The 20939-nt window shown below is 45.7% G+C and overlaps 1 protein-coding gene across 1 annotated transcript in view; it reads left to right on the top strand.

Moving 5' to 3' along the window:
• Nucleotides 1-5320: 5320 nt before the first annotated feature.
• The window catches only part of CHMP4C (charged multivesicular body protein 4C), a 55865-nt gene continuing 40246 nt past the window's right edge, over nucleotides 5321-20939 (top strand). The window contains exon 1 of the mRNA XM_033935080.1: nucleotides 5321-5817. Coding sequence (XP_033790971.1) covers nucleotides 5625-5817 — 193 coding nt within the window. The 5' untranslated portion in view covers nucleotides 5321-5624. The remainder of the gene's footprint in view (nucleotides 5818-20939) is intronic.

The following is a 20939-nucleotide window of genomic DNA, read 5'->3' as shown; positions in this document are numbered from 1 at the left end:
GTTAATTATTTATTATCTATGCTTCCTATTAAATTTCCTGATTCCTTTTATAAGTCAATAGATACTATATTCCTGAAATTTCTTTGGAACTCCAAACTAGAGAGTTGCGCGGGGACAGAAATCCCACCCGTCCCCACCCGTCCCCGCCAAAATCCCACCCATCCCCACCCGTCCCCGTGAGGAATCCCTCCGTCCCCACCCGTCCCCGTGAGGAATCCCTCCGTCCCCACCCGTCCCCGCGAGGAATCCCCTCCGTCCCCACCCGTCCCCGCGAGGAATCCCCTCCGTCCCCACCCGTCCCCGCGAGGAATCCCCTCCGTCACCATCCTTCCCTATAAACTTCAGAAATAGTTATTTTATTTAATTATGCTACTGAATTAAAGGCTCTGGTAGAGACCCATTTACAAATAAGCAAAGAGACTATTAATTTGGAAATATTAATTGGGAAGAATACATACTTTGTAAATGGGTTTCTACCAGAACCTCTAATGTAAATATAAAATATAAATACTCAGCTGATGAGAACCCACAAACTGTCAGCTGAGGACTTCCTTTGCAGTTGGCCTGGGGTCCCTTTTGCCAAGCTTGGCAGGCAGCAGTAGCGTCCCTGAGTCACAGATGCTGGCACCTCAGTGGCTCATGGATGCTGCCAGCGACTGCTGCGCTTGGTGGAGGGGAGTTCTGACCATCTCTAGAGGAGGTCCTCTGCTGGCGGTGCTTGGGGATCCCCACCAGTCACAGCAAGGGCCAACAAGTACTTCAACACTGTAGAAATAAAACCAGAAATGCATTTCCTTTTCTTTTGAACACAAAACAAAGATATCTGCCATATACATTTCCCAAGGCAGATGACTCTATGCAATGTCACCTCGGTAACAAAATACAAAAATAGACAAATACACCCCCTCCCTTTTTACTAAACCACAATAGTAGGTTTTAGCACAGGGAGTTACGCTGAATGCCTCGCGCTGCTCTCAATGCTCATAGGCTCCCTGCGCTAAAAAACAATATTGCGGTTTAGTAAAAGGGAGCCATAGTGCAAAATATAGACAGCAGATATAAATTCTCAAAACAGACACATTTTGATCACTAAATTGAAAATAAAATCATTTTTCCTATCTTTGCTGTTTGGTGATTTCATGAGTCTCTGGTTGCACTTTCTTCTTCTGACTGTGCATCCAATCTTTCTTCCTTTCTTTCAGCCTCCTGTATGTTTCCTCTCCTCCAGACCTCATTCTCTCCCCCAACTTTTTCTTTCTGTCTCCCTGTTCCCCCTTCTTTCTGTCTCTCTGTCTGCCCCCTTTCTTTCTTTCTCCGTGCCCTCCCCCAAGCCACTCGGTTTGCTGCCACCGCCATCGGGGAATAGTCCCCAAGCCACCGCTGTCCCAAGCTTTCCCTGCAGAAGCGTCGCGCTGACCAGCATTCCGCTCCCTGACGTCAATTCTGACGTAGGAGAGGAAGTTCCGGGCCAACAAGGCATTTCTCCTCATACCATCCAGCCTGAGCCCCATCTCTCCTTGATCCAGCATTTCCCTTCTGTGTCTGTCAGAATTACCATTCCACCTATTTTCCAGCATCACCCTTCTTTGTGTCCATCTCACCTATATCCCTATCTCACCACTTTTTCAGAATCTTCATTTGTCTCTGTCCTTGTCTTTACCCCATTTTCACCATTTGCCCTTTCAATGTCTTTATCTCCCCCCCCCCACACTTTTTCAGCATTACTTATATGTCTCTATTTCACCTCCTCTTCATGTCCCCTCTGTATCTCTATCCTTATTCAGTAGGTCCTGCTTACTCTTTCTCTTCTTTGTGTCACTATCTTCATTTTCAGCTTTCCCCCCTTTTCCTTTGTTACTGCACCCGGTAGCCAGAATCTTTCCACCTTCCCTCCACTCCGGCCCAGCCCAGTATGAAATATTTCCTTTTGTTTCCCTCCCCTCTCTCTTTCTCTCTCTCTTCTCCTCCCTCACCCACGAGTCCTGCATCTGGCCCTCTTCCTTCTACCTGCACCTGGCAACACCCCCCTGCTCCGCGGCTCTCTTAAGCAACTCGTCAGCAGCGGTGATCAAGACAAGCTGCCGACATCGAGGCCTTCCCTCTACGAGTCCCGCCTTTGTGGAAAAAGGAAGTTGAAACAAGCGGGACTCGCAGAGGGTAGGCCCCGACATCAGAAGCTGCTGCTGAGTTGCCGAAGAGAGCCGCAGGTAGAAGGGAGAGGGAGATAGGAAGGCTGTAGAAGCTCCGGAGCATGACACCGAACCCGGCCAGGATGATTTCTTTTTCAGGCTGCTGCTGCCGCTACCATCCCCCACCCGAAATGACAAAAAACAGCCTAATGCCCGCGTCGGGAAATAGCCATGCTGAGCAGTGAGCTCAGCACGTACACAGATGAAAGCCTTGCTTGCTGATTGGTCCGGCGGCACGGTGGGGCGGGGCCGCCGGACCAATCAGCAAGCAAGGCTTTCATCTGTGTACGTGCTGAGCTCACTGCTCAACATGGCTATTTCCCGACGCGACGCTTGTAAGCTGCATGCTTGCATCGCCAGAATTTAGGTAGGTTGTTTTCATCCCCGTGGGAGTCCCGTGGGCAAGGGGGCGTCCCCGTGGGAGTCCCGTGGGTCAGGGGGGCATCCCCGTGGGAGTCCCGTGGGCCAGGGGGCGTCCCCGTGGGAGTCCCGTGGGCCAGGGGGGGAACCCGCGGGATCCCCGCGGGACCCGCGGGATCCCCGCGATCCCCGTTCCCGTGCAGACCTCTACTCCAAACCTCCCAGAATAGCTGCCTGAATTTTGAAATTACCAAAATTTTATGGAGGCGTTAATTTCCCCGATTTCAAAAATGTTCATACTGCTTATATTCTCAGTAAAAGTTTCTCTCTTGGATATCTTTAGATAATGTCTTAAGTTGGGATACTCCTTTATTTGTACTGTCAGACATGTCTGCCTTATCTAAATCTACTATTTAACATAGTAACATAGTAGATGACGGCAGATAAAGACCCGAATGGTCCATCCAGTCTGCCCAACCTGATTCAATTAAAAAAATTTTTTTTTTTTTTCTTCTTAGCTATTTCTGGGCGAGAATCCAAAGCTTTACCCGGTACTGTGCTTGGGTTCCAACTGCCGAAATCTCTGTTAAGACTTACTCCAGCCCATCTACACCCTCCCAGCCATTGAAGCCCTCCCCTGCCCATCCTCCTCCAAACGGCCATACACAGACACAGACCGTACAAGTCTGCCCAGTAACTGGCCTAGTTCAATCTTTAATATTATTTTCTGATTCTAAATCTTCTGTGTTCATCCCACGCTTCTTTGAACTCAGTCACAGTTTTACTCTCCACCACCTCTCCCGGGAGCGCATTCCAGGCATCCACCACCCTCTCCGTAAAGTAGAATTTCCTAACATTGCCCCTGAATCTACCACCCCTCAACCTCAAATTATGTCCTCTGGTTTTACCATTTTCCTTTCTCTGGAAAAGATTTTGTTCTACGTTAATACCCTTTAAGTATTTGAACGTCTGAATCATATCTCCCCTGTCTCTCCTTTCCTCTAGGGTATACATATTCAGGGCTTCCAGTCTCTCCTCATATGTCTTCTGGTGCAAGCCTCCTATCATTTTCGTCGCCCTCCTCTGGACCGCCTCAAGTCTTCTTACGTCTTTCGCCAGATACGGTCTCCAAAACTGAACACAATATTTCTCATATTATTCCCGCCACAATTTTCTCTTTTACATATTTGAGTAAATGATTACCTATACCTTCTGATACTTCCTCTGACATGGTCATTTGGAACAATTCATCTGTTCTAATAGATAAATCTCCAATTAATTGGTTTATATGAAAAAAGTGTTACTTAGTCAATTATTATTGAATGGTACTTTAAAAAGCTTTGACCAGCTGAAAGAGGAATTTCACCTAAAAGATTCCCAATTTTTAAAGTGGTATCAACTACACATGTGCTGCTAACTCAAAATTTCCCTAATTACATACAGTACATGAGTTTACTTGACTCTTAAATTCTTAAACATAATAAGTGCTCTCATCTAGCATCTCAGATTTATAAGATTCTACAATTATCGAACAGAAACTTCTGTATTGGGAAAAAGTTGGGAAAAAGTTCTAGAATCAACTTTGTTTCCTCGTCACTAGAACATGTTTTGGTCATGAGGTCCTAGATCTTCTTGCTCCTCTGCTATTACACAATCATTATTCTTTCTCCAACACTGTGCTTATAGACACCGAGAAAAGCCAAGTTATCTAATTCAACTATCAGCCTGTGTTGGTCATGTCACAAGGAAGTAGGTACTCTTATGCATCAAATTTATCACTGCAACAATCTTCAAATTTTTGGACCAATATATGGTCTAAAATGCAAGCTATTCTTAAATTTATGGATTCTCTCTCCCCTTTTACCACACAACTTTCTGATGATGACAAAGCCCATTTTGACTTCTTTAGTCCATAGCTTTAAAACTTAACAACTGGAAAGATAATTCCAATTTATCATTATATGTGGTGGAACTGGATATTGATGTACATAAAATATGAAGACAACCTTATAACTCTCCAAATTACTCTTTAAGAATCAGAAAATGGAAGTCTCCAGATTGTTTTCTTTCATAGTTCAGGAACAATTTATTTAAATTTTTGGTTTTGGTGCCCTATTACATACAAGCCTGTATACATTTCTTGTTCTCTTTATGTTCATGTTATAAATCTTTTGTATTCTAACAATTTAAATTTTCAATAAATATTTGAGAAAAAAAAATCACTAAAATATCAAAGTCTGGTTGTATTTCAATCTGGCAGGAACAGAAAGTCATTTCTGACTCACTGTAATTGAATCTGATGTATGTGATGTCTCACAAAAATGCATGCAGCCACCTCTGGGACGGGATGTCAAGCTACCTGAAGCTGAACTGACATTTAATTTCACATCTGGTAAATGGATACGGGGAAGAGATGCTGAGGGTGTTTACAAGTAAATCAATCTTTAGGAATTTGAGGGCTTTTTCAGTCTGATGAATGTTTAGAGACGGGGGATTAAGAAAACCAAGATTACTCAGGACTGGTTGACAACCATCAAGGGAGAGAAGCAACAGTGCTAGTCTCATTAGCATCAGTGTAAATCAGTCAATCATTCCACTAGCGGAGCCCCTGCAAAGCGTTTATGGTGGTGGATGGGCTGGAATCTGAGCATTTAGTGAGGCGGAATGAACAGCTGAAAAGCCTAGCAGCAGCGGAAATTTAAAAAAAAAAAAAAGATGATTTCATTCCTCTGGGAAATCCTGAGAATCCGATGTTTGGACCGGAATTTCAATAATATTATGCAGCACTATACCGTGAAAACCGCGCTTGACAGGTATTGATGCAGCGCGTGAGTAATTTAGTGCTGCGAGAGAGCTGGCACGCCCCTCCCGCTCAAGTTGTAGGCGTGCGACCCGGCAGAACCTGCTCCTTGTCTGACGTCACCGTGCGGCCACACAGGTGTTGCTCCTGCTCCGGAAGTCACTTGGCCGTTCGGGTTCGCGTTCCAGGACAGGCGGGAGCCGACGTGTGGTCTGTGCGTTCGGCTTCCGTAACTTCTTGCGGTTAAGCCCCCCGGCAACCGTCCTGAGGGAGAGATGAGTAAACTGACGAAACTTTTCAAGGGCGCTGGAGGCTCTTCCCGGAGCCGCGGGGCTCCGACGCCGCAGGAGGCTTTGGGCCGACTGCGGGAGACCGAGGAAATGTTGGCCAAGAAACAGGACTACTTGGAAAAAAAGATTGAGCAGGAGCTGGCGACAGCCCGGAAGCACGGCACGAAGAACAAGCGAGGTGAGGGGTGGGGGGTTCAGAGCTTTCAGTGAGTCTGGCGGAAAGGGCTGTTTTCAGTGTAAACCCATAACTTGCCCTGACTTTTCCAAAATACGGTAGTCGCCTAGAACTTGTGTGGAGCAGGTCTGAGGGGCAGCTGTTAACTCTATCATAAGCGGATTGCCCTCTCATTTAACCGAGGGATGCCTGCCACTTTTGGGGTACATGAGTGATGCTGCAGCACGAGATGGCCGGAGATTAAGTACTTTTTAATTTGGTGCATACATTCTTTGACACTGTATCAGATTGCCAGAAACTAACTGGGTTATAAATTAGGACAGTGGTTCCTAAACTTGGTCCTAGCCAGTCAGGTTTTTGGCATATCTATAAAGAATATTCATGAGAGAGATTTGCAGTTTCCATGCAGTCAAATCTCTCTTATGACTATTCATTGTGGATATCCTGAAAATCTGAATGGCTGGGGTGTCTCCAGGATTTTTTGGGGAATCACTGAGTCAAGATATTTGGTGTAAGTACTTTTGTGACTGGTAGAATGCAGGTGATTCATTTCATTGATATTTTATGAAACTATGTATACAACAACATAATATATGACAGTATTTTCCAATCTGTTGTGACTGTGACCTATGATTGTAGCCAAATAAATTTACATCATCCCCTGGAGACTCGGAATAATGGTGCAGGTATGAAGAGCCTATTTGCTCTGAATAACTACATGAACAGGTTTCATACCCCTTAGCTTGGAGACCAAGGAAATAATTACCAGACACAAAAGTGTAGTTTAAACATCAAGGTCTTGGGAGTTCTTGGCGTTCAAACTGGTAAAATACTAACCAAGAATCTCACCAGATTACAAGTCGCTGGCCATTTTTACTGGATTTATGATATCACTTAATTCATTAGGTCTAGTGATTGATAGTATACTCCAGCAATGTTCTTTTGGTTAGTTTTGATAGCATGATTTCTTTCCAGTCTTATTTCATTAGTAATTTTCCCTAGCAACAATAATGACTTGGTTGGGGCTCCTTTTCCAAAGGTGCGTTAGGGCCTTAATGCGCGGAATAGTGCGCGCTAGCCGCTACCGCTTCCTCTTGAGCAGGCGGTAGTTTTTCGGCTAGCGCACACTAATCCGGTGCGTGCGCTAAAAACACTAGCGCACCTTTGTAAAAGGAGCTCTTAGTTATCACATGCTATTCAGCTTTGCCCCTGTCAGCATTAGAGGAGGTGTTCTGTTTCATTGCTTTTTTTCAACTTGTAACAACATGCCAATTAGGGCACACTGACCTTAGGTACTTCCTCTATTCTGTTAATGGAACAGAGGATGTAGCTGGGTCAAACATCTATCCAAGCAATATTATTTATACTGTAACTGAAGCATTTCTATATCCTTCATCTTCATCTTTTATATATATATATATATATATATATATATATATATATATATATATATATATATATTTTTGTCTTTTCAGGTTTCCCAGGCAAGGGGTGACTCATACATATTAGATTATGCCCCCCCCTACATATTAAATTATGTCCCCTCCTTTATATCTTGCTTAATATAATTATTGCCATCAAGCCCATCTAACTCATGATCCATTTCATGACCCTATTTGGGAAGCTCTGGTATATCAATAAAAAGGCCCATTGGCCTTTCCAGTCTTCCCACCTATCCCTGCTGTGGAAGTCTAACTTGCAATACTGAATTTAAGATCTTAGCACCCAAAGGCAAGGACTGGAGAGATGGGAATGGAGCAGGGGCATGGGCAAAGAAATATAGTGTTATCAGAGCACTGCTGTGAAGCTGCACAGAATACAGTCTTTAAGTAGGAGCAGACTCCTTTAGGTCAGCCTTGTCCAACCTTTTTCTGTCAGGGGCAACATTTTATATTTCGTAATATTCAGAGGGCTAAAACACAAATGCGTGAGAACAATTTTTTTTATTTTAAAACATTTTGTACCGCCAGAAACTCAGTGGTTTACAGAATTAACATACATAAAATATAAAACACAAATACAATAAACAAAAATTCAATATCAACATACATATAGTTGTAACATCAAATGATGATATTAGCAGTAATACTCTATTACAATAGCCAGTAAAAATAAAACAGTTTCAGAATAATAGCTATTAAACCATGTCAGAAATAAGCATCAACAAATAACTTTCTCTTAAGCAATTTCTTAAAAGTCAAATGCTCAACACATATAACCTTGTTTGACCAGATAACTTATTCCATAGGGACATCCTTGCAACCATAAACATGCTCTTTTCTGTTGGCACATAGTTTGCACTCATAGGAGACTGACATGCTAATTTCATACTACCAGCATATCGTAAGTCTCTAACAGGTTTATAGACCCTGAAACCAACAAGGTACCTTCCGATGTAATGTTTGATGCACCAGAGATAGTACACTATCGGTATTCGTGGGGGATAGGGGCAGAGCTGGACCAAGAATTGAGAAAAACCACAAATATCTTCTAGTCCGGCTCTGACCCATCCCCGCCTCCCTCCCGCCTTCCCCTCGGCATCCCGGCCTTACCTGGTGATCTAGCAGGCTTTCGGGGCAGGAGCGATCTTCCTACGCTCCTGCCCCGTGCAGATCACCAATAGGAAATGACTGCTGTGAGTTCCCATAGTCTCTAGAGACTACGACAGGAGCTCATGGCAGCCATTTCCTATTGGCGATCTGCATGGGGCAGGAGCATAGGAAGTTCCCCCTCCCCCCCCAAAAAAAAAATCGCAAATATATGAAACCGTGAGTGTGGAAACCACGAATGGGGAGGGGGAAGTGTACTTTAAAATGGATTATCTGTTCAATCGGCAACCAATGTAGTCTTTTTAATACAGGAGTAACATAAGCTGTTCTCGATATCCCACTAATCAATCTGGCCGCAGAGTTCATCAATAGCTGTAGGGCTTTTAGCTTTACCTTAGATCAGGGGTGTCAAACTCAAATCACATCAGGGGCCGAAATCTAAAACGCAGGTTAAGTTGTGGGCTGGATTTTTTATTAAGATACTTGCCCCCTTCTTTGCTGACGAGTAGTGTGGGCCCCAGCGTTGGTGGTGGCTCCAATGCTCACAGGGCTTCTGTGAGCGTCTGATCAATCGCTGGCGCCAAAACCCACGCTGCACTCCAGCAAAGGAGGGGGTTAGTCTTAGTAGAAGTTTAGGGATGCAACCTCTCCAACCCCACGCCGGCTACAAAATAAATAAAAAAGACTTTTCCTCTCTTTTAGGTCCTAGTTCATGCTTGCTGTCTTAACACCAGCTCTGGCAGGATACATATTTAAAATCTGACATATTGTAATCACAAAATAGAAAATAAAATTATTTTTTCTACCTTTTGTTGTCCGGTCGTTTTGCTTTTGGTCCCAGTTTCTCTTTCTGATTTTGTCTATCTTCTAATTTTCTTTCTAGTGTCTGCTGTCCATTTTTTTTCTCCTCTCTTGCTCCAGTCCTTGTCTCCAACATATTGATTTTTTCCCTTTCAACTTTTTTCCTTTTTTTCTTTTCTGCCTCTGTCCACTCAAATCTTGCCCTCTTTCTAATCCTTCTTCTTTTTAAACTTTCTGCTACCTATCAATTTTCCATCTTCTCTTATTATGTAGCTCTCCCATTTCCCATCTCACTCCTTTCTCAGCCTCCTATTTCCTTTTGTCTCTCCTCCTCTCTCCTCTTGGTCCAACCTTTTTGGTCCAACATTTTGCTCCCTCTCTTTTTTGTTGTTCTTTTTCTCTCCCCCCTTGATGCTGAACAATGAGATGGGGGGGGAAGGATATGCTGCATCTCTCTCTCCCTTCCACCCCCAGGCCTAACACTTCTCCATCCACTTCCATCTCCAGATCCAACTTCTCTCCCTTTCTCTTCCCAACTGCCCCCATCCCTTCTCTCCCTGTCTGCCTGCCTTTCTCCCCCCAGGTCCACCATTTCTCCCTTTTTCTTCCCAACGGTTCTCCCTTCAAGTAACTTTTTCCCTCTTTCTCCACACTACCCCAGGTCCAACCTCTCTCCCTTCATCTCGCTTCATCTCCCTTCATCTCTCCCTTCATCCACAGCCTGTCGTGTCTTTCCCTCTGGTGCCGGTCCGATGTCGCTGCTAGGCCAGGGAATTTGCTGGCCTCGGCGATTCGGGAGTGCTGTGTGTTGCTCCTCTTCCTGCTTTTTGCCTGCAATGGTCTGTCTCCAATGACGCACAACTTCATGTTTCCTCCCGGATGGACCGCGGCGGACGGAGGGCAGGAGGGGGAGCCACAAACAGCACTGCCGAGTTGCTGCTGAGGCCGGCAGACTTTCCGGCTTGTTGTCAGCGTCGTCGGACCGGCGCGGAGGGGAGGACATGCTGGGCTCAAAGGGGAAGATTGGGAACATTGCCATGGGCCACATAAAAAGGCCAGGCGAGCCGGATTAGGCCCGCAGGCCTTGTGTTTGACACATGTGCCATAGATAATCCCAGAAACAGTACATTGCAATAATCTAATCTACTCAAAAGCAGTGATTGCCCCACTGTTCTGAAATCATAGGTTTCAATCTATAAAGTAGACAAAGCTGCACATAACCTTTTGAACATGTTCAAAACTTGTTGTCCCATATTTAATGACATCTAAGCAGATTCCCAAGATGTTAATTTCCTTCTTTATTGGTATCAGTACTCATTCTCTCCTTCTGAAAATCATACTCTCTGAGAAGTTGAACACACACCCAGTCTCTTTCTCTCTCATGCAGCCCCCCCCAGTCTTTCTCATGTAGCCTTCACCCAGTTTCTTTCCCCTTACCTGGCTCCAGTGGCAGAGGACTAGTGGGAATCCTGTTTCCCACTGTGATTCTGCTGTGTGCAAGCTTGGGCAGTATGGTGCTAGAAGTGGTCTTTCAGTTTTAAATCTGGTGAGAGTTGAAACTGTGAGATTAACACAAACCTCCGGCATGAAGCAGCTCAAGCTTGCAGATAGCTACGAGACTCATAATGTAGCCCTTGTGTTCTGCCTGCCCATGCCTCCACATGGCAGGCTCCAGCCAGCTCGTCAGGTTGGTTGCTCACTCGCTCGCCCGCCCCACACCACAGCTCATAAAAAAAGTTAAAGAAAAATCCATTTTACTTTGTACTTGGTCACTGTGTCAGTTACAGTTCTTACACGAGCTTGGTTGTAGGCTGGGGCTAGCTAAGTCTGGTAGGCAGGAGGAAATGCAAATCCTTGTGCTCCAATCACTCAGTCTCCCCTGTCACTTGGGATGATGAACAGGCAGAAACCAAGAGGTAAACTGGAACGAATTGAATGGTTTATTAACTTGCTTGTTGATAATAGACACCTAAATATGTAAATATGAAAATAATTGATGTCAGTCATTGTGGACTGCTAGGGGCTTCCACAGTTCAGCCTGATGGTGTTCAGAATCAGTGCGAAGGAGGGAATCAGTCATTGGAGGGAGCCAGCCTTTCAGGGAATTGATGCCTTAGTTAAGTGTGTACGTCCTAATCTCCCCAAGTGGCAAACCAGATACCGCTTAGGATGGACCTGAGTGAACATCAGGAGTGTTTGATGTCACACTAGATCAGATGTTTGGCCAGAGTCTGGTTGGACTTTAGCAGCGCTATCATTCCGGGGACCTTGGTAAAAGAAAGAGCCTCTTTGTCTTCCTTCTGTGGACTTTGATAAGCTGACTGTTGCTGTAGATTGCAATTCATCCTTATCTAGTTCTGCTGGTGGCTCTGGACTAGCCTCACTGGCCAAGGGTTCAGGGGTCTGCTTCAGCAAGGACCGGTAGAAATGGAAGAACGGATCTCTTCTGGCTTAAGATCTGGCCATTGAAAGGAGGCTTTTAGAGAAGCATGGTTTCTCCTCCCTGATAGTCTCTATACTGCTGCGCTCCAGGAAGTTCTCTATATCTCTGGCTTATGTCAGGGTCTGGTGTGTTTTTGAATCTTGACGTGTAGACCAATCTTTCTCTTTACAGGGCTTAGATCCCCGATGCCTTGGGGTTTCTGTAACTAGACCTAGATCATGGGTTGGCACTGAGCTCCGTGAGGGTTCAGGTGGCTGCAGTTTTGGGGAGAACGTGCAGGCCAATTCTTTGGCACTGTATAAGGAGGTGGCTTGATTCATGAAATGGATAGCGCATCTGAGGTCTTTGTTTCTTCCTACCTTTCCTCCATGAGATCTAAATTTGGTTCTCCAGGCACTATCCGGGTCCTGTTTGAGCCCCTTCAACTGGCTTTCATTAAGGATCTTATTCTCAAAACAGTATTTCTGGTGGCTATCAGCTCTGCTTTAAGGGTTTTGGAGCTGCAAGCTTTCTCATGCCGGATCTCTTACCTTTCTTTCTTAGATTCGGTGTCTTTGCGTACCGTTTCCTCTTTTCTGCCAAAAGTGGTGTCTGTAAATAAGAAGGTCTGCTTTCCCTCTTTTGGTGTGGAAGATTCACCTTCTGTGGACTGGAGGCTCCACAAGATGGATGTCTGGAGGGTGTTACTTCAGTAACTGCAGAAGGTGAATGAGTTTCATCTCTTGAACCATCTCTTTGTGCTGTTTCATAGTCCTTGAAAGGGCTAGGCAGCCTCTAAGACCTCCAGTGCAAGGTGGATCAAAGCAGCTATCAAGTATGCTTACATCAGCAAGAATCGGCTGGTGCCTCAGGGGCTGAAGGCCCACTCTACTAGGGCTCGAGTAGCTTCTTGGGCAGAGGCCCAAGCAGTTTTCCCTGATGAGAGATATGCAGAGTGTGTTTGTTTATTGATATACCATTTTATCCATTGCATGGTTCAAGGCAGTGTACAAATACTAAAAGATTTAGAAAGGAGCTCTAATTAAAGATAAGAAAGAAGTGTACACATACATACATACAAAGGGAGATCAAAATTCAATTTCAAAACTTTAAATTAAAATTATAGTTACAATTTCACTGTGTACGTCCTAGTCCTCCAGGTGGCAAACCAGATATCGCTTAGGATGGGCCTGAATGAACATTAGGAGTGTTTGATGTCACACTAGATCAGATGTGTTGGTCAGAATCTGGTTGGACTTTAGCAGCACTATCATTCCGAGGACCTTGGCTTCCCCCAATCAATACATCCCATTTGAACAGAATGGTGGAGCTGACACTTAAAAGGAGAAATTATGTCTTACTAGCTAATTTTCTTTTCTTTAGTCAGCAGCACCATTCTGCAGTCCTGCCTTTGGAAGACCTTGTTCTGGGTATGATGTATGCTTCCTTTTCAGTTCTTCAAAAGAAAAAAAAATAAAATAAATCATAAAATGGATTTTCTTTTTGGCTCAAAATATAAAGTTCCTAGAATTGGAAAGAAAGATTCAATGCTAACAGTAAAACCACCAGACAAAAAAAATCTTACAGCCTTATTATGTCTAGTTATCTCCTCAATGATTGCATATATTCATCAAATGGACCTCAACTCGCACAAGGGAATTAAAACTCAGGGAGAATATATCTATACTAAAAAGTCTTAAACTGTCTTATCATAGGTCCGCTCTGGAAACAGGCTAGAGAGAAAAATATTCCCTCCTAAACCTACTGAGGAAGAAAAAATTTCTGGCCAAAAAACCAGGCCAAATAGCTTCATGCAATAAAACAATGAAGGAATACTAGGCACAAAAATATAAATGAGGTTAAACTATTGTTCCTGGGAGCTATGTTAAGCATCAAAATTGGCGTACAAACTGTGCCACAATTGGCAGAGAGCATTAGCAAAAGCAAAGCGAAAAGGCAAAAAAAAAAAATAAAAATTCCTGCTGTACTTAGCTTCCAAGTGGATGGATATCATTGACAACCCAGTCTGTCTATTGCCTATGAAACAATGATTGTAATCCATCCCATATCCAGTCATGGAGAGGGCAGCTAGAAAAATGTTGAACTCATGGAGGGAGACAGATGTTGGTTAGGGGAGGGAATGAGGACTGGAGGAGAGGAAGCGTGCAGGAGGCAGAGAGAAAGAGATGTTGGACTGGTGGAAAGAAGGGAGAAATGTTGGATGTGGCAGTAGAGGGAGTGGGAGAGAGGCACCCTGAATCTCTCTCTCTTTTCCCTACTCCTTTTGCAGCAGGGGAAGGAATGAGAGAGAGAGGGAGACATGTTTCCAATGGGGGCGGAGGAGAGAGGAAGAAAAGTTGGACTAATGGAGGGGCAGAGAGAGATATTGGTTGGGGAATGGAATGAGGTCTGGAGGAGAGGAAGCATGCAGGAGGCAGAAAGAAAGAAATATTGGATGCACAGTAAGCAAGAAATGCAATCAGAGAAATCACCAGATAGCAAAGGTAGGAAAAATGATTTTGTTTTCAATTTAGTGATCAAAATGTGTCAGTTTTGAGCATTTATATTTTGAACTATATGTCTTATTTTTCTATAGTTGTTACTGAGGTGACATTGCATATTTTAAAGTCATCTGCCTTGACCTCTTTGAACCCCCCCCCCAAAAAAAAAAAAGAAAAATAACCAGTCTTTAAGCCCATTACATTAATGGGTGCTAGAATAGATGCGCCTGTCTGTCTTTTTTTCTGTCTCTCTCTCTCTCTTTGGCCATTGTCTGTCTGTCTTTCTTTTTGTGTCTCTCCTTGACCACTGTCTGTGTGCCTGTCTGTCTTTCTGTCTCTCTCTCCTTGGCCGCTGTCTGTCTTTCTGTCTCCCTCTGTCGCTTTCTGTGTGTGTCTGTCTTTCTGTCTGTCTGTCTGTCTCTCTCTCCTTGGCTGCTGTCTGTCTGTCTCTCTCTCTCTCCTTGGCTGCTGTCTGTCTTTCTGTCTCTCTCTCCTTGGCTGCTGTCTGTCTGTCTGTCTTTCTGTCTCTTTCTCTCTCATTTGCCGCTGTCTGTCTTTCTGTCTCTCTCTCTCCTTGGCTGCTGTCTGTCTTTCTCTCTCTTTCTCTCTCTCATTTGCCGCTGTCTGTCTTTCTGTCTCTCTCTCTCTCCTTGGCTGCTGTCTGTCTTTCTGTCTCTTTCTCTCTCTCTCGTTGGCTGCTCTCTGTCTGTCTTTGTCTCTCTCTCTCTCTCTCTCTCTCTCTCTCTCTCTCTCTCTCTCTCCTTGGCCGCTGTCTGTCTGTCTTTCTTGACTGACTGCTTGATTCGGACGTCTTCCAGTCGGGCCATTTGACTGACATGAAAAGGGTGTTTTCTTTTCCTCAGTTCTTTGGATGTGAATCTTTGAATTTGCTCAGCGCTCTTTTCTCCTGTACTATTTATAGGTATATCGGGGAGATGTTTTTAATTATAGAAGAGAAATGTGTTTCTTCCCAGAGACTAGGGCGATGGGTCACAGTCTCAGGTTTGCATTCTTCTTCGGTCACCATGACCAAGAGTATGGGATTCTGTATGGGTTCTAGGATCCATGTTGCTGACTTCACTGGAAACTTCGACTTGCTTTCCCATTATAATGCTACAACAGTCGCTTTTGTTCCAGTGGTTCCCGGTATCTCAGGGCTCCAATTATTTGGTAGGCTCCTCAAGCATCACTCTGTATGATTTGGTGGCTCAGCGAGATTTCTCTTTTCAAAGGCATGCCTCGGTCTTTGCTGGACTAGCTCATGGTCACCAATCCCGGGCTGTCGGGTTGGGGGGCTCAGTGCCTTCCATCCTCAGCTCCAGGAGTTTGGTCTTAAGAGGCAACTCGGTACTTGTTCATTCTTCTACTCTGGAGCATGGTCAGGCTACTGTTTCTGGAGCTTCAGAACATTCTTCCGGAATGACGCTGAAGGTCTTTTCAGTCAGTATTATGATGGGGGTATTTCTCTACAGCCTGGGCAGTAGGTGATGTACTCAGTTGGCGGGTAAAGTTGTGGTTCTACTTCAATGGCTGGACCCTCATCTTCCTCTTCTGTTGGCAGATTATTTTATGGGTCAGAAAAAGAGTTTGGATAGACTTTCTCTCCGCAAAATCTGAGCATGGCCCATTTATTGTATGTTACAGTGTACAGCGCTGTGTACGCTCTAGAAAGTGTAAATGTTAGTAATAGTGAAATCTTCTACATCCTGGATATTGAGAATTTTAGCTCAGGCATTCCAGCTCTTTTTATGGAAGTGAGATCTCCTGGAACTAGACCTCAAGGCCTCGTCTCGAAATTCTAAGTTTCCTAGCTTCTTCGGCGGGCATAGGGAGTGGGAGTCAGAGGGGGTAGCAGCTTGGCTTCTTTCTCACCTCTGTTTTCTCTTTTTTCAGTGTTTTCCCCTGGCTGATGATGGCTTGGATTTGCCATCTCAAGCTCGCTTTCAGGGCACAGTATTTGTAGAATCTTTGGATTGGCTGCGTCATCCTTGCTATGCGGATCTGATGAATCTTTCGACAGCCGAACTGTTGAGTTTCCTGGTATCTCCGGATTTGCTCACCTAGGGTCCGATCAACATAGATATTCTTACTACTTTGGTATTACAACCTAGCTTTTGAAAAGTCATGGCTGACGTGTAAGGGTTATGTGAAGCAGGTTGTTTCTTCTCTTATCCAGGCGATACAGACGTCTTCACCTGTGGCTTCTGCTTCCTTTTGGAGGTTTTTCCTTTCTTGGGTACTTCTCAACATTTGCACCCTTCCAGAGTTCTTTTTTGGCACAAGTGTATTGCCAAGGGCTGAGCGTTCAATTACCTTCAGCTTCAAGTGCCATTTTTAGCTTGTTACAAGAGCTAGGTACAGTGGTGCCTCGCATAACGGACGCCTCGCACAGCGAACGCTGCGCACAACGAACTTTATGTCTTGATCCGTACAACGAACTTCGTTTCACACAACGAAGTCGCCCGAGCTGCATCCTTCCGCGCAGGCACTGCGCTTAACTGCCCTCTCTCCGCCTGGCTCCCTCTTGCCCCCCCGACTCCCCGACACGATCGGGGCAAGAGGGAGCTCAAGCCCTCTTGCCCCCCGACTCCCCGACACGATCGGGGCAAAAGGGAGCCCAAGCCCTCTTGCCCCGCCGATTCCCCAACTCCCCGACAATATCGGGCCAGGAGGGAGCCCAAGTCCTCCTGGCCACGGCGACCCCCTAACCCCACCCTGCACTACATTACGGGCAGGAGGGATCCCAGGCCCTCCTGCCCTCGACGCAAACCCCCCTCCCCCCAACGACCGCCCCCCCCCCAAGAACCTCCGACCGCCCTCCCAGCCGACCCGCGACCCCCCTGGCCGACCCCCACGACACCCCCAACCCCCTTCCCCGTACCTTTCTGTAGTTGGCCGGACAGACGGGAGCCAAACCCGCCTGTCCGGCAGGCAGCCATCGACGGAATGAGGCCGGATTGGCCCATCCGTCCCAAAGCTCCGCCTACTGGTGGGGCCTAAGGCGCCTGGGCCAATCAGAATAGGCCCGGGAGCCTTAGGTCCCTCCTGGGGGCGGGGCCTGAGGCACATGGGCCCAACCCGACCATGTGCCTCAGGCCCTGCCCCCAGGAGGGACCTAAGGCTCCCGGGCCTATTCTGATTGGCCCAGGCGCCTTAGGCCCCACCAGTAGGCGGAGCTTTGGGACGGATGGGCCAATCCGGCCTCATTCCGTCGATGGCTGCCTGCCGGACAGGCGGGTTTGGCTCCCGTCTGTCCGGCCAACTACAGAAAGGTACGGGGAAGGGGGTTGGGGGTGTCGTGGGGGTCGGCCAGGGGGGTCGCGGGTCGGCTGGGAGGGCGGTCGGAGGTTCTTGGGGGGGGCGGTCGTTGGGGGGAGGGGGGTTTGCGTCGAGGGCAGGAGGGCCTGGGATCCCTCCTGCCCGTAATGTAGTGCAGGGTGGGGTTAGGGGGTCGCCGTGGCCAGGAGGACTTGGGCTCCCTCCTGGCCCGATATTGTCGGGGAGTTGGGGAATCGGCGGGGCAAGAGGGCTTGGGCTCCCTCTTGCCCCGATCGTGTCGGGGAGTCGGGGGGGCAAGAGGGCTTGGGCTCCCTCTTGCCCCGATCGTGTCGGGGAGTCGGGGGGGCAAGAGGGCTTGAGCTCCCTCTTGCCCCGATCGTGTCGGGGAGTCGGGGGGGCAAGAGGGCTTGAGCTCCCTCTTGCCCCGATCGTATCGGGGAGTCGGGGGGGCAAGAGGGCTTGAGCTCCCTCTTGCCCCGATCGTGTCGGGGAGTCGGGGGGCAAGAGGGCTTGAGCTCCCTCTTGCCCCGATCGTGTCGGGGGTGCCAGGGACCACACGGAGTCACCCACCGTACCACCCGATTCGGGTAAGCGCAGGTATCGGTGGGTGGCTTATTTGCGGGGGGGTGCCTTATTTTACATTTTTTTCTAAAAAGGGGGGGCTGTCTTATTTGATGGCCCTGCCTTATCGGGGAAACACGGTAGAAAAAAAAAAAAAATGAACAGTTAAGTCCCAGTTTTTGCCGCTGAGACTCTGCCCTCTCTCACTGTAAAATTAGACTCTACTTAGTCTGTCTTTAAATTTAAAAAATGTGTGTTGTTTTAAAAAACAATTATGTTTTTAGATGTATCTAAATAAAAATAATAACCAAAAATTTATCTTTTTTTATGTCATCTTAGCATATTTTATGCTACAGAACGAATTATTTTTTTTTACATGTATTGTTATGGGAAAACGCGTTTCACATAACGAACTTTTCGCATAACAAACTTGCTCCTGGAACGAATTAAGTTCGTTGTGTGAGGCACCACTGTATATTGCTCTTCGCTTACTTCTCAGCTTCATGTAGTTCAGTTCCTAAAGGGAGTACGGTATATTCGTACACCTCTTAGAAAGCCTTGTCCAGAGTACAGTCTTAAGGTACTTCTTTGCAGTTTACCAAAGGCTTCATTTCATCCTTGTCTTTTGAGACTCTAAAGGGCTGTGCCGTTGAACACAGTGTTTCTTGTGGCCATGGCTTCAGCTCGGCGGTTTTCTGAGTTGCAGGTCTTGTTCGGCAGGAATTCCTATTTCTGATTTACAAAATCTGGGGTGTCAGTTCAGACGGTACCACAATGTCTTTCTAAGGAGGTGTCATCCTTTCTTTTATGATACACTCACTTTTCCTTCCTTCTTCCTGGGAGGAGAAATGGGGAGACATGCTTTTATTCACTGCATTTTTTTTTGAAAGTGTGTAGCATTCTCTGCGAGCTAGGTTTCTAATGACTTTTAGTTGTTTAGATTGCTTTTTGTATTCTTCAAGGGACGCCTCAAATGTATGGTGGCGTCCAAAGCCTCCGTCGCTCGATGGGTCCAAAAGGACATTCTTTATGCTTGCTTGATGGCAGGGAAGTGGTTGGCAAAAGAACTTCATGACCATTCCGCCAAAGCGATGGCTACTTCTTGGACTTGGTCCAGAGGTTTTTTCCTTGGAGGAGTTTTATCTCGCGGCTACTTAGTCTTCTGAGAGTGCTTTATCTCAGCATTACCAGTTGGATGTGGGGGCGCATGTGGTAGATGTGTTTAGTGCTTCGGTTGTTGCGGAGGCGGCGTTTGCTTCCTACCTAGATTGAAGATTGCTTTGCTACATCCCATTGGTCTCTGGATTCATCTGCTACTGTTGCTAAGGAAGGAAAAATTATGTTCTTACCTGTTAATTTTCTTTCCTTTAGACGCAGCAGATGAATCCAGAGCCCCACCCTTTCTGGATATTGTCTGTCGGTTTTTTCTTTTGCAACTTTCAAAGTTTGTTATTATTGATGGTTGTATTCTGTATTATTGTCTTTTGAGATTTGTTATGGGAAAGCAGTTTTTTACATGCTTATGCCTATTGATGGTTACGGATGCTTGGGCAAGGAGCTATATTGAAGATACAGTAGGAGTGCCAGCCAATAGGACCACCTGTTAATCATTTTCTCTATCTCCGCTTGCTGGTAGATCTGTGCTATCCCATTGATCTCTGGATTCATCTACTGCATATAAAGGAAAGAAAATTAACAGGTAAGAACATAATTTTTCCTTATTAGTGATAATTAACCTTTTCTCTGCATTGTATTTTTTAATTTTGAGGTTGCCATTATGTATTAAGATTATATTGTATGTATATGAAAAATGTATGGAAGAAATTGCATTACAATTAGTACTATTATTATAGGGGTGGGGTTAGGGGCGGAACTTGGGTGGGTCTGGGGCAGATCTTGGGCAGGGGTACTCGGTTGATATTTATTAGACTTAAGGGTACTTGGCTTGAAGAAATTGAGAAACTCTGGTTTAAGACTCTTTAGTGGAAATATGTCCTCCTTGAGTTTTAATTCCCTTGTGGGAGTTGAGGTCCATTTGATGAATATATTCAATCATTGAGGGGGTAGCTAGACACAATAAGACTGGAAGATTTTTTTTCTAGGGTTCCTCTGATATGGCTATATCCTTATATATGCAGGATAACAAGTGCCACTTGGTAGTGTTTTGCACGCTGGACTATTATTGTGGCTGCAGTAGTTGATGGGACATGGGTACGTTACAAAAGGGACCTTCTGCTGCTTGGGTAGATGCATACTGGATTGCTCCAGGGAGCACTACAATAATAATATTGTAATTTATAGCTAAAGAGACATATGATCAAGAAACTGTTTTATTTAACTTTTGTGATTATGATAAACATACCGAGGGCCTCAAAATAGTACCTGGGGGGCTGCATGTGGCCCCCCAAGCTGCAAATTTGAGACCATTGGTGTAAATACACAGGCAAAGAAAAGGGAAGTTATAGTAATCAGCGGAGAAGGGCTGCATTGTGATACACTTCTCCCTCTGTAATATCACTGCAGGGAAGATGCTCAAAAGCTTGCCGTGAAAGTAAGACTGGTTGTAGTCAGTCTTACTTGTAAGGCAGTTAAGCCTCCGATGCACAAAAGAATTCTTGGATGCGTCTACCAATTGTAGTAGCAGCCACTGAGAACCCTATGTAAATGCAATATAAGGTGCTCATTAGTATTACAATGAGCACTCCTTGTAATGCAAAAGTTTCCGTCAGGTCTGGAGCTGCCAGTAGCTGTTTGTGTGTGTGTTGTGTGAGTGTATATCCTGTGCCTATGGTCAGAAAGCAGTTGTTTACGTGCAGGGCACACACTTGTACAACAGCTGCGTCCATATCACTGTGAAACAAACAAAAAAAAACCCCGACAAAAATTAATTTGCTTGTGAGCTCCAGCAATCGGGAATTGTACTGGGCCTGCACAGAAGAACCGTGTTTTCCGCTTAGCTCTTGTGTGCAGGCACCAGGCATAATTCCTCCCCTTTTTACCAGACTACTCAAC

Source organism: Geotrypetes seraphini, chromosome 2, assembly GCF_902459505.1.
Source record: "Geotrypetes seraphini chromosome 2, aGeoSer1.1, whole genome shotgun sequence".
Lineage (NCBI taxonomy): Eukaryota > Metazoa > Chordata > Amphibia > Gymnophiona > Dermophiidae > Geotrypetes > Geotrypetes seraphini.
Note: the sequence above shows the minus strand (reverse complement) of the source record. Positions and strands in the feature narration are given on the sequence as shown.